Source organism: Cornus florida, unplaced genomic scaffold, assembly GCF_030987335.1.
Source record: "Cornus florida cultivar Cherokee Brave unplaced genomic scaffold, ASM3098733v1 CherokeeBrave_3.0.0_Hap2_Chr03, whole genome shotgun sequence".
Classification (NCBI taxonomy): Eukaryota; Viridiplantae; Streptophyta; class Magnoliopsida; order Cornales; family Cornaceae; genus Cornus; species Cornus florida.
In genome coordinates this window covers 8,401,972-8,415,182 of record NW_026775573.1, presented here as the reverse complement: position 1 = coordinate 8,415,182, position 13,211 = coordinate 8,401,972, and the positions used below count along the sequence as shown (strand labels likewise).

At 35.0% G+C, this 13,211-nt stretch overlaps 1 protein-coding gene across 6 annotated transcripts; it reads right to left on the bottom strand.

Moving 5' to 3' along the window:
• Positions 1 to 367: 367 nt before the first annotated feature.
• LOC132299331 (protein DETOXIFICATION 43-like) lies at positions 368 to 12,859 on the bottom strand. Of its 6 annotated transcripts, none has more exons than XM_059795863.1 (15): positions 12,557 to 12,859; positions 11,799 to 11,940; positions 11,399 to 11,615; positions 10,893 to 11,014; positions 9,371 to 9,589; positions 8,964 to 9,157; positions 7,054 to 7,189; positions 5,047 to 5,143; positions 4,799 to 4,899; positions 3,577 to 3,740; positions 2,323 to 2,394; positions 1,853 to 1,969; positions 1,671 to 1,766; positions 1,415 to 1,536; positions 368 to 644 (listed from the first exon to the last, which is right to left on the bottom strand). In XM_059795863.1, the coding sequence occupies exons 3-15, from the start codon at positions 11,473 to 11,475 to the stop codon at positions 572 to 574; spliced, it is 1,590 nt and encodes a 529-aa protein (XP_059651846.1). In that variant the 5' UTR covers positions 11,476 to 11,615; positions 11,799 to 11,940; positions 12,557 to 12,859; the 3' UTR covers positions 368 to 571. The 6 variants fall into 6 exon arrangements, with proteins under 6 accessions (XP_059651846.1, XP_059651849.1, XP_059651848.1 ...); XM_059795866.1 differs by having other exon boundaries at positions 11,799 to 11,925; XM_059795865.1 differs by lacking the exon at positions 12,557 to 12,859 and adding an exon at positions 12,147 to 12,358 and having other exon boundaries at positions 11,399 to 11,628.
• Between the last annotated feature and the right edge of the window lie 352 nt (positions 12,860 to 13,211).

Sequence of the window (13,211 nt, the reverse complement as noted above, 5' to 3'; positions counted from 1 at the left end):
CACCTAGAAAAAAGAAAAGGCATTGCCCATTATCACACCATAACTACCTAACCTTTGGTGTATAAAAATTCTGGTACATTTTTTATTTATTTTTAATCATGGAGAACATGAGAAAAAAATGTGACCATCCATTGCAATTTAAATTGAGGAGGATGTCACACTCGTGCAATAACGATATAAATACTCGTGCAACACCCGTACCTTTGCATCTTCAAATCAGTGGTGTTGCATGGTGTTATATTCTTGATATAATTGCATTGGATGATGTTAAACCCAAATGTGTATTAGAGAGAACGCCAAATGTGCACCAGAGAGAATCTGGGTCCATCCTTGGATGATTTGCCACCAAAAGAGAACTATGGTAGAATGAGCAAAATCATGGGAAAGGCCAGTTGATTAATACAAAAGTTGCCTATGACAAGGTTTGAATGTCATTCCACCGTGTCATTTTGTACTTTGGAACATTCATACATAGAAGATCAGCACGGGCTACCACACAAGATGGCATAGGCTACAATGTAATGCGAGAGAGAGAGAGAGAGAGAGAGTGTGTGTATTTCATTAGGTAGAATCATGATACAGATACAAGGGTAGAAAATAATCGGCCCCTGAGGAAGCGCCAGGGTCCAGTTCCGGTGCCCATCCTGCAAATGTGAGGCAGATTGTCAATAAAAAAAAAATTTTAAAAATCCAATTTCAGTCAATTTTAAGCATAAATCCTGGGAATTCCTGTTCCAGGCGATGTTCAGAATCTTGCATTATGTCGAACATCATAGGAATTTGCACACATTGTCATTATTCCTCAATCTGGAACTTTTAAATTTCACGGTGAGCTATTATTCTCTTAAATTTTAATCACAGCAGGAGCCACTCCATTAGGGTGAAAATTGAGAGTTGCATGATATGTTTTCTTCATGGAGTCCACTTTGGTCAAATTAGTGCCCCTATGTCGCCCATTCACCAGAAACTGTTTGCAAGGCACAGTACAGATCATACCATTTTGCAGAAACAGATCGGATACTACACTGTTTTAGTTTTAGCATTCGAGATTCAACAAATATAAGATATATATATATACACACACACACAATAAAAAACCACATATGTTTCCTCTCAAGTGTATGTCCGAGCTAATAAAACAGTAGCTAAATGGCTCTTGCTCCATCAGCAAAAGGACAGAGCCTCGGTTGACTGACCGATAAGTGGATGAAATGTAAAGAGTGCCAATTTGTAGGAAGTAGCCCCCCATAAGGTTGGATTATAATTATGTTTTTCATCAGGAGTTTTGAGAATAGATGTGCCAATGTTCAACAAGAGAGAGGAGCCATTTTTGCCCTTTTGAACTTTAAGCAAGTGTATCACATAACTACCAGTAAATCAGAATCATGCTATTTATATTAACAATGAAAATTACCTCCAAATGCCTGCAAACATGCGCAGAACCATATAAATGGTCAAAGCAAACCATATTCCAACAAAACCATAGCTTTTAGTGAGAAGCAACAAGGATGCAATGCTAACTATGGCGACCGTGACCTGATGATACAATAATTTTAGCATTAAACATTGCTAAAGGGAGTTTATGGAGATAAAATTACAAATATCATGTTTTTTTTTTATTAATTTTTTTATTTTATTTTTATAATGTGGAGAAAGATGTTAAAATTTACCATGGAAAATGCAGAATAAGCAAAATCAGATGCTCCAAAGTTCACACCATCAAAAACAAAAGCTATTGAATTGATAGGTTGTGTAGCAGCAACAAACTGATGGTAGATATAAAAAATAAAGTTAGTAGTCATAAAAATTTTAAACTAAAAAATAAAAAAATTCTTTGGCATGTGAATTGTACCGGAACGCCTATACTTATGAAGTAAAGAACATCTTTATCCTTTGAAAAGATCCCTGATCCAAATTGCAACCCGAGTCCAACAACTACAGCAAGCCCCAGGCCCAACACAAATCCCATCTGCAAAATTAACCCATAAAAAATTAGGCGTTCTAACTTTAAAATGACAAATGAAATCCTACAGAAGGGTATCAATGCCATTGTATGCAAGTGTAATTCTGATTTAATTACAATATATGTCAATGAAGTGTTAATCTGCATGATGAAAAATGAATGACAAGTGAATAGTTCGTTTGTGAAATCTCCCAATATATAGAAAAGCAGTAAAGCACTTTCATCCAGTTTGAGAGGACTCCGCAACATGTACTAGAAAACCATAAATATTCTGTGTTGTCGAGATAATGGTAGATTTAGATTTCTAACAATCAAGAATGAGAGAAGGGTCTACTAATACAATCGAGAAGATTCCACACCTGTAATACTCTAGATGCAGCGGCTGTTGCCTTCGCGTAGTCCTTCTCAGCAAATGCACAAGCAAGGATTGCCTAGAAGAGTGCAAGAGAGGAAAAAAAAATAATTTTTCTTTTTTATATAAGTAAGAAAGGCAGACATTACTAATTATCAATCAATTTACATCGCAAAACGAAACAAGCAGAAAATTTACTTCTTCATTTTCTTGTACTGTTCTTCACTCTTCAGATTAGAGTCTCCAAATAGCTCCTATTTTATCCCCAAAGTCCATAAATAGCCCAAATTAACATTGAACCATTCCCCTAATTTTTTACTTTAAACTTGACACCAAAAACCTTAATACTTCATTTGGATAATTGGATGGATTTAAAATCAAGCGATTTAAGCTTTAAATACAAGTATAGTTGCTATAAGTTGATTTGAGCTTTAAATACAAGAATAGTTGCTAAAGTTAGAATTGGAAGTCTAAGGAGAGGTTAGGTTAGAGGTATGAAAGACATTTTACAGCAATTATTGTTGTTGTCCTAGTAGCATCCTTGGTGGCATGGATTTCAAATATCTCATTGTGCCTTATATCTCAAATCCATACATATAATTCTCTCAAATCAATCCAAACATCATGTTAAAACTTAAATCTAAATTACTACTACTTAAACTGTCTTTTGAGATCCTGAAAGGCTCCATGCTGCAATCTAAATTAAACTATACTTCTTACCAATCCAAACGGGGCCTAAAATACTTGTTACCTAGATTCGAGCACCTTTCCCTGAAAATCCTGCAATCTAGCACTTATAAAATCAAGCAAATATTAACCTTTTCCAATCCCCAAAACCAACATATTCAAACTTTTAAAACACAAACCTGCAAGCTTTCTGTAGCTAAAACCCTACCACAAAACCAACAATAGGCTTCACTATCCTAGGATTCCTTGTACTGTACTGCACCAATATGCTACATCTTAAAAGCCAAAGCCACACTCTGGTTGGCAAGTTTTAGGATGGGAGCATATCAGTGCCCCTTCTCAAAGAATGTGAAATTCATCTGCTCTGCAGATATTCATGCCCAGCAGTGACTTTGTCGTGTTCTGCTCTTGTTTACATAACTCATTGCTATCTAAGGTGTTTAGTTTCACACTGAATATTGCTAATAATAAAATAAAAGGCACTCTGTTAGGTGAGCTCTAAGAAGATTTGAACTATCTGATGCTATAAAAGAGAGGAAGAGGAGCGGGGAAGGAAGGGGGGAGTGTCCTTTACCTGCCCAGCAACAGCTAAACCATCAGCAAGAAGTGATGATGTCATCCAAACCTGTAAGCAAATTTGAAATGCAGCCATAGGTGTTGGACCTAGCCTTGCAGCCTTTGATGCAGCTAAGGTCACACAAAATGTCACTGCTATTACCCTCACTAACAACAGAAAACCTGAGCGCAAGCACACAAAACAAAGTAGAAAAGGAGATAATGAGACAAAGTGATACAAATTATAAATTTGAAAGTGAGAGGTTGATATAATTATGATGTAAACAGCATGCATAAATTAGCTCAAAATATTCAATTCCTGCTAATACAGAGCTGTGACGAACAGAAGTAAAGACATCAAGGACAGGTTATATTGATGCATCTACGGGAACTACAAAACTTAGCAAGAAAAAAGCCAAACAAAAAACACTATGATATTTGTTCCCATAGACAAATCATAGTCTCAACTCTCAACTCTAACCTCTCATCTCAACCGACAGTTATTATATTTGTTCCCGTAGACAAATCATAGTCTCAACTCTCATCTCAACTGACAGTTATCTCAAGAATGGGCAGCAACTAGGACGGTACGATCTCATAACTCATTTTCCTTTTATTTTTATTGTTGTTGATAAGTAGTAAAATCACACAAGGCAGTTGATTTGAAAGTGATGCAAGTATTTGAAAAAAATCCGGAAGAATTGACTGCTAATAGACATTTATAATTGAGCTAGCAAAATGAACGTTTTGGTATGAGTATTAGGTATGGAAGCCTATCGAAGTTCTGTAGGTCACCTACCCGAAAAGTAAGAATGTGGGACAAACAAAATATTGGTGTCAAATCAACCAGAGGTACATTGGGGGATCATATTACATTCACTTTTTATTTCTGTAGCAAAAGATGCACATAGTTCCATGACCGCATTTGTCCGTAAGCAATACATATTATTTGTTCATTTATGATTGAATGACTCAGCTGATATCATTTATTATAATATGTACTTAAGCGATCCAAATTACTTCTGTACAAATACACTTTCGAGGAATAAATTCATGAATAACGATTTATTTTTGAACTCAAACCCATACACCGTAATTATTAAAAGTAACATAAGGCTATCGACTTCTAAATACTCAATTTTAACTTTGTAAACTGGGGCCCTTATATAAAGGAATACTTATTACAGTTAGCTGTGAGTAATAAAAAATAATTCAGATAGAGCAAGAATTAAGCCCCTTACCTTTTTTAAGAAACCGACTGAACTGCAAATCTTTGATACTTGGAGGTAAGAGATCAACTTTCTTCATCAATTGACACAAGAGGATGATCGACATTAAGTATCTAGAAAGAACGTTAATCATGTAAACAAAAGGGGGAAAAAAGTCACTTAGAATGTTGGAACATTACGATAATTAAATAAATTAACTTGACTACGTAAATTAAATTTAAATATGCACTATCAAGTGGAATATCTTCAAAATAACTTACTGAGAAAGAACATGTGCAATGGCTGCACCACTGATTCCCAAATGGCAGGAAAATATAAGAATTGGGTCCAAAATGATATTTAATACATCCCCAGCAACTATAAGAAAAAAATACAGATGATCAGGAGTTAGTTGAAATGCCCACAACCTCAAGCAAGAAAGCAGATAGAGGTCCTTTTCTTTTTGATATGTGACAGAAGCTCGCACAAACTATTCGTTCACAATGCATTATTGTAAAAGCTCAAGTACAAACACTGATATCGTAATTGGAATTAGCTGTGCAACTGGGCAGGATGATGGGTCAATCCAAGCCCAACCCAAACTCCAACCTCACAAACTCAACCTGACCCCAATTTGCACATAATTTTCTGAATTCGGGTTTAGCTCAGATTAGGCTTGGGTTGGTCCGGTTAGGTTCAGTTTGATTAGGACATCAAGCTAGGCAAATTAGACTCAGGTCAAGTTTGGATTAGGCAGCATTCATGACGTGAATAGACATTTCCCTCCAAAACCAGAAAAATTTTCAATCACTCGGAGATTGAAACATAATAATGAAACTGCATAGTTTTTTTATTGAAAGCTGCATCTTATTTGAACTTCTCAATGAGTTCTGTTACTGTTTCACACTAAAGTTCAACTCTAAGACAACATGTCCTGATTTTATAAACTTTATGATGGAGAATGGGGTATCGTCAAAAAGCTTAAAGTGCATGTGTTCTGCCTTTACTGTTGGAGAGACAGAAAAGAGAGATAGAATTAGGAATTTTTGTTTATTTATTTATTTATTTTTTAATAATGTGTTAATTTTAGGATACTTCCCTAACTTAGTATTTTAGGGTTTTATTTATGGCAGTTAGATTTGATTATGGTTTTCCTTGATGCCTATTGATATGTGGGTTGAGAACATTGTTAAGGCACCATTTTATGATTATTGAATATTGAATTGAGTGATTTCAGATTTCTTCCCCGTCTATTATCATTCTTCTTCTCTCTCTGTTCTCTATTTTTCTTCACCCTACATCACTTTACAAATTAAATCATATAATAGGAAAGATTAAGTCTGTAGCAAATACTTTCAAATTGTATCATTTTGCTTTTCATTTTATAGAATATGTGGTTGATCTATAAATTTGGAAGTCATATCCATATGTCAACTAGTTTTCAAGTAGATGTTTTAGAATAATTATATGACTGATTTAAGCCAAAGTATAGCAACTTAACATTCTGTCAAGGAGTGATTTAAGGGCTTAAATCACTCATTTAATTATTCTCCAACAGTAGATATAATCAATTAAAGTATTTAATCAGACAAGCAATTATGTTCCATTCAGTGGATGGTAGATTGGATGGAAGGGAGAGGAGGGATGGAAAAGGCATCACTAGAGAAGCTAGGGTGTCCATCCCTACTTTTGTTTGGTTGAGTGGAAGGTAAGGAAAGAGATAATAATATTCTTTTACCATTACACAGTTATATATATATATATATATATATATATATATATATATACAATTAAATGAGGATAATAACGTCTCTTCAATTATATCCAACAAATATCCTTCCTTTTTTCACCTCTTCCCCCAATTTTGGATGAAAGCAAAACGATGGGCCTGGAGAGATGCCTCATCCATCCTCCCATCATTCTCTTCTTCCTTTCCCCTCTACCAATCAATAGAAGATTCCATCATCCAACATCCTTCCTCTTTTCCCTCTCTACTCCTTCCTTCTCTTCTAGAATGCACGCTTATCAATAGCCTCATTGGTCTACATTTCTAGGTTCCAATGTGGATGGTATAGGCCTCTAAATACTAAATCCATCGCTGGTATAAATATATCTGCATCTAAATAGGCTTTAAAACATTTCCAAGAAGTTCCTCACAGATTCACAATATCATCTTATCATTATGTTTCTGAAACATTTTAGATCTTTGGAATGAAACAAAAAATGAGTAAAAAAATTGTTAGGGACTTCTCCTCGAAAAGGAAGAGACTTTGTTATAGAGAGTTTACCAGTTGCATATAAAGGAGATTTGGTGTCCTTAAATCCTCGAAAGACCCCTTGCATAGCCAAAGAGAGAAGAACAGCAGGAGCACCCAGTGATCTCAAAGTCAAATACCTCAGCGCTGGGGTTAACATCGGGGAACCCTATTCAACAAATAAAAAGCCGCATTATTTAATGTTGTCTACATTCTACAATGATAACCAATGCCTAATGCGGCAGATAAGGTGTATAGCCATCCCCAATAGAACAACCTTAATTACCATAACAAGCCAGTCTAATAAGTATCTTGAAGAATGAAGAAGAATTAACATGTTACTGTTTCCAAGTTCTAACTCATTATGATTTGAGATGAATAAATAAATTTTCATAGTTGTAGCTCAACTCACATGCATTTTACACCAGAACACTGTTATCATACCATTCAAAATACTTCAAAGTACAACAACAAAAATGAGAATTATTGTAGGAGAATGTATACTATGCATTGCAGATTAGCATTATAAAAACATTTCATGAAGAACTAAAAAGGGTAAAGCATAAAATTGCTGGTGATAGGATTTATCCTTGTATAAATATGAACAACAACAATCATATTAACCAACACTTCCAAAACTGTGGCACTTCTAATTGCAATTGAAGGGGAAATAATAAGGGAAAATTACATATAAATGGAGTCAAAGTTTCATATTTACTTAGAGGCTGAGTCAAAGTTCTATATTTCTCTAAAATGGATTGCTGAGGTGGCACATGGTTTTTTACTGTTTAGAAATTGTGGTACCTAAAATACCCTTCCGCGAAGGTACTACTTTTTCTTCGAAGGTACTACTTTTTTGAACTGAAGGTACTACTTTTTGGTGTCCAGGTACCATGTTTTTTAAACACCCGCGAAGGTACTACTTTTTCTTCGAAGGTACTACTTTTTTGAACTGAAGGTACTACTTTTTTGTTAGGGAAGGGCATTTTAGGCACCACAATTTTCTAAACAGTAAAAAACCATGTGCCACCTCAGCAATCCATTTTAGAGAAATATAGAACTTTGACTCAGTCTCTAAGTAAATATGAAACTTTAACTCCATTTATATGTAATTTTCCCAAATAATAAATAAGAATCTGTTACATGGACTCAGTTGTATCGAGTAAGGGTATATGTCTAAGTATCATACCCCCCTTGAATCATAAATCTTATGGCACAAGGACTTGGCTTGGGAAGCGTCCAAAAGTATGATAAAGACACATGGGAACTTTCGACACGTTTAAATATATAATATGTTATCTAATAATATAATGAATGATGTTATTGTTATTTAAAAATATTCCCCGTCATAAATTATATTAAATGGGATGTGGTGAAAAAGGGGATTCAAATTTGAGTTTCTCTTCATCCACGACATACATAGAGGATCGGGGAGTCCGATTTGGGTATGTGTGTCAGACACATCCCATATCATGTCAACAAGAAATGGTAGGGCCTACGTAACATACATAAGCACTAGAAAAATCAAAATTTGGCTATACCCAGTGATTACTGTATTTCAGAATTGTGACTACTCATGGGGGGATGGTCAATAATTAATGAGGAATGAGGACATAATGTTTGGGACACAATATGATCACATTTGAAAGAGTAAATTTGACATGTTTATACAGGCTAATGGAAGTTCATTTCACAGTTTCTGTTTGATATACTTCTATATCTCAATAATCATTGTCTGATAGGGCAACACCACATAAACTGTTAGTTTTCCTGAGATTTTGGCAAATTGATAAACAATACTTCATTTAGCGCACTTTATCTCACAATTTATAGTTAAGATATACCTCAGCTTGAGAGCAAATATACACAATAACTTGCATATAGGCAACATTAACAATAAAAACAACTAATTCAAGGACCTGCAGTATAAAGAATGCACTTACAGATTTCACACCCATAAAACCCAGGATCGGTTTTGCTAGAGATATAAGGAATATGGTCTGAAGGAGGCCAAGCACACTGGCAACAACAAGGGCAGTTGATGCTGAAGGAATATGTCGCTTCTTGCTTTCAAATTTGGCCTTATTTGGATTGCTACTAGTAACAATTGAAGAGTTGTACACTGTTGTTTCAAAATCTGATGAAGAAATCAGCAAACAACTATTTCATGTTAAATAATAAATATCATTAAGGGCTTGTAGATTTCTTGAGGTTTACAGTGGTAGCCAAAGTCCGTAAGGGTATAGATGTACATATATAGTTTTTCACAAGGGGTAAAGATGTTATAAATTAAAATTTAACTCACCTTTGTCCTATGCAAATGAGAGAGAGAGAGAGAGAGAGAGAGTACCTTCTTCTGCCATCAAATGCTTCAACTCTTCCATTTCAATGCTTTTGGGTGAACCCTTCTCCAAATTTTCCACTTTTAGCAATTCATTACTAATTCTTCCAACAGTTTCTTCCTCAGCAACAAAAGAAGTTGTAATACTGACAAGTGGCAATATGGTAACCTTTGAAGCTTGATGAAAAATAGCAATAGAAACTCCTACAGCAGCAAGCTCCACCGGACCTACAACATAATGGTAATGATATTAAGGAACAACATTTACTAAACAAGCTATTGTTCAAAGAAATTATAGGTCCCAGAAAGGTACATCATCCTAAGAGAGCAAGCATTGATGTGAAAATGCATATTTGTTAAAATAATAACAGTGTTTTTACTCCTATTTTGGAATATAGTTTATGGTTGAAATGAATTCCAAAAAGGAATTCCCATGAGTTAGAATCTTGCAACTAGCCTACATACTCATCCCTCCAAAGATGAGATGTCTACACAACCAAACTAAGTCATTTGTCAGCCATGATAAACAAAAAATCTCAGGATTATGTTTGAGATCATATATTTTAGGCTTTTTTGTTAGTGACTGAATAGTAGGACCCTTAATACAGAGGAAAGAGTAGCATTATTTTTTAGCCATAGTGGACGAGAATGTTGAAATTGTGTTCTCAAATTGGCCTTGATATGGGTTACTCAGTTAAATGAGGTGTCCTAGCCAGAAAGGTGAACAACTCCTCGATTTAGAGGAAAGTAAAGCATTATGTGTGCACTGGACTGCAGTGGTACCAAATCATACAGGAGGGCAATGGTAGAGTTGCGTAATGAGTGTGAAGTTGAGAGCTCTGTTGGGGAAAGATGTCGCACTGTAAAGTGGCAATCCAGAGGAATCATCTATCCATAAAATTTGGTGATGATGGTCTGCTCGTGAGTTCAGCAAATAAAAACCAGGAAACATTCAAAGCATATTACAGAAGAAGCAAACTGTTAAGATGTGCACTAGCCTTAAACCATTAAATGATGAAATGCAAATGCATTGTCCACTGCCACATCTGTTACCAAAGGAAAACACATGCAAATTCAGAACACATCTAGTTCTTCACATTTGGTAAAATACTGATTTTGTAAAAAGATTTTATGGGACACTAACAAAAAAAGGGACTGTGGAACTCATAAAGAACACGATATAGTCACTGAGTAAATTAAACCGCGCTAAACACAACATGCAAAGTTTGTTACCTTGTCGACTCGTGTAGGCGAAGATGTTTATTTTCCAAGTTTACAACTGTGCATAAATGCGCATTTCTTTATCAGAAAACAGTACATGAATTATGTCATCTTTCTCTTAATCACAAATCATTTTTGTTAAAGATTATGAACCCAATTATGTGTGAACTTGAGGCATCCAAGAGTAGAGAGAGTACCAAGAAATACATAAATACAAGCATAGCTATTTACAGCATGCAGTCAATTTGAGAAATTCTTTAATTAGAAGCTATTAAACTAATTCACATAAATAAGTAATGTAAAAGCAGACCTAAACTGCCAATGAATGCTGTGTCAATTAGAGAAGCAATGGGGTCAGCAGCTAAAGCCAGGGCTGCTGGGAATGCAATCTGTAATATCTCCAACCCAAGTGCATCCATCTTGAAAACAAGCCTAACAAACATTTTTTAAAACAAGAATCAACTCTTAGAAGCATTTAAATTTCTCTATAATGATTCCTTTTCAACGACAACAGTCATATAAAGCAAACGACAAAGGTCCTAACCTATTAATCATAAAAATTAGAGCAAATGCTTCAGAAAAACAAAGCATTGATAAATAACTACAGGTATCAATCTAAGTTTGTTGTCTGAAGAGATGAATCTAATTCTACGAAGCATTACTCCAGAAACAGACGACTTTCTGATCTAAAGGAAGAAGGTTTCCTCAAAAAACCATCCGTATCATCTCTCTTATAATATCTCAAATTCTTTCCTGTGCAAGTAGAGACTCCCATACCTAGAAAGGATTTGCAATTGTAAATTAGTAAAAATTTACCTAGCATCTTTGAAGAAAATAGAGAGTGGCATCTTCCAGTTTCTCTCAGGGGGAGGCTGATAACCATCTTCGGCCATGATTAGCAAAGGCCAAAATCCTTCAACTTAATTTACAAACCGGTGAAACTCTTTTGGTAGAGCTGATTCAACCGAAGTTATGGTGCCACCCAAACTGCAGTGCTCACATGTTAAGATCCGCAGCCTGCGGGCTGCACAATCTGGTTCCATTCACTGGATTAGAGAAAAGAAAGAAAGAAAAAAAAAACAACATATACAAGATGTTTTTAACAATCAAAAGCGACGGAAACAGATAATCCAAAAGAAGTATGCCTTAACAACAAAGTTGAGGTGAATCCATAATTTACTTTTCAGTAAAATGATAGTATGAGGTATGAACCTACCTCGGTTCTGGTCTGCTGGGAGACAACATACTGTCAACGGCGATTGAATCTCAGGCAGACAACCAAATTGAACCGGATGCCAATTCAGGCAAAAATGCCCGAAATGATGCTGCTGATGTTTCTTCCACTATTAAAATTTAGACTGTTTCAGAAAAACATTACTAGATAAAGAACAAATTTTGACCTAGGAGATGGGAAATTTAAAATGATACAACCGAAAAAACAAAATAATTAAAAAACTGAGGTCCGGTTCTGCATAACTCGGACTCAGGAAAGGGAAAAATCACCTAAAAGTTCAACAGGAAATACATTAGCAAAACACAATTTAGAATAAGGCATAGGGATTACCAAATTATAAGCGTGTGATTTACGAAAATAATTTTCAGGAGATTTTAATCAAATATAATAAGGAATTGCAAGAACCTCCCTCTCTTCAACCTGATAACATTTCCTATCATTCAAAATAGTCAAACTTTTTTTTTTTCTTTTCTAAAATAGTCAAACTTGAGAGATTGAGAGAGATTGCGGTCCAAATTATTTATTAGGAAGATTCCTCTTATCTTATACATCATGTTCCCCAGTTGACACCCAAATAATAGGTAAAAAAATATTTAACTATGGACCTACTATAAAATGATGAAAATTTATGAATAAAAATTAAATAAACAAATGCATAAAAAAAATAAATAAATAAATAAAAATAAATAAAAAAACTGAAGAACATATATTACAAGCAAGAATATAAAAAACACCAATACCTTTAATGAAACTTGATTAGGAATAAATGAGAACGATATAACCTGAAAACGCCAACTTTGGCGGCAATCTGTAATGATTACAGAAACTGAAGAACAGTCGTGAACGAAAAGATCTAAAGATTACAGCACAATTTCTGAACCTTTTGATCGAAATTAAGAAGAATTGAAGTATGAACTGATGTGATTTGAGCTGTAACAATAAAAAAGTTGCAATTTGGTTCAATAACGAGCAGACGACTCGCGTTGTTATCAGTGCAAGTCCTCTTTTAGTTTTTTTCTTCCTTTTTTCCTAGATTGTCGACTAGTCTTCTCTGTGCAGTATTCTTTACTTCTACTTTCACACTCACACACTTGGCGCGCTTTAATTAGATCCATTTAAGATGGTATGACAGGTCGTGTGGTGGGTCCCAACAGCAGATGGTAATTGCTTGGGAAGAATATTTATATGGAATTTTAAGAACTTTGGTTGAAAAATCAAATATGGTGGATTGGAAAATTGGGGAGTCCACGTCATGACTTCCTAACTTTGGTTTATACATGAATCAATGTGCGTGCGGGTTAGCCTCTGCTCAGATGAGAATAGGGTGAATTTGTTACTGTGTACATAAAATTCTTGGTATAAATTTTGACCTTGGAGAATAGGGAAAAAGAAGAC

Bases quoted from the DNA above. Each gene is read 5' to 3' on its own strand.
- LOC132299331 (XM_059795863.1), bottom strand. From the start codon at position 11,475: ATGGCCGAAGATGGTTATCAGCCTCCCCCTGAGAGAAACTGGAAGATG. The intron at 9,158-9,370 runs GTACTCTCTCTC...TTTCTTCATCAG, and splicing joins GCATTTGATGGCAGAAGAAG to ATTTTGAAACAACAGTGTAC. The intron at 3,741-4,798 runs GTAAGGGGCTTA...GCTTGCGCTCAG, and splicing joins CAGTCGGTTTCTTAAAAAAG to GTTTTCTGTTGTTAGTGAGG.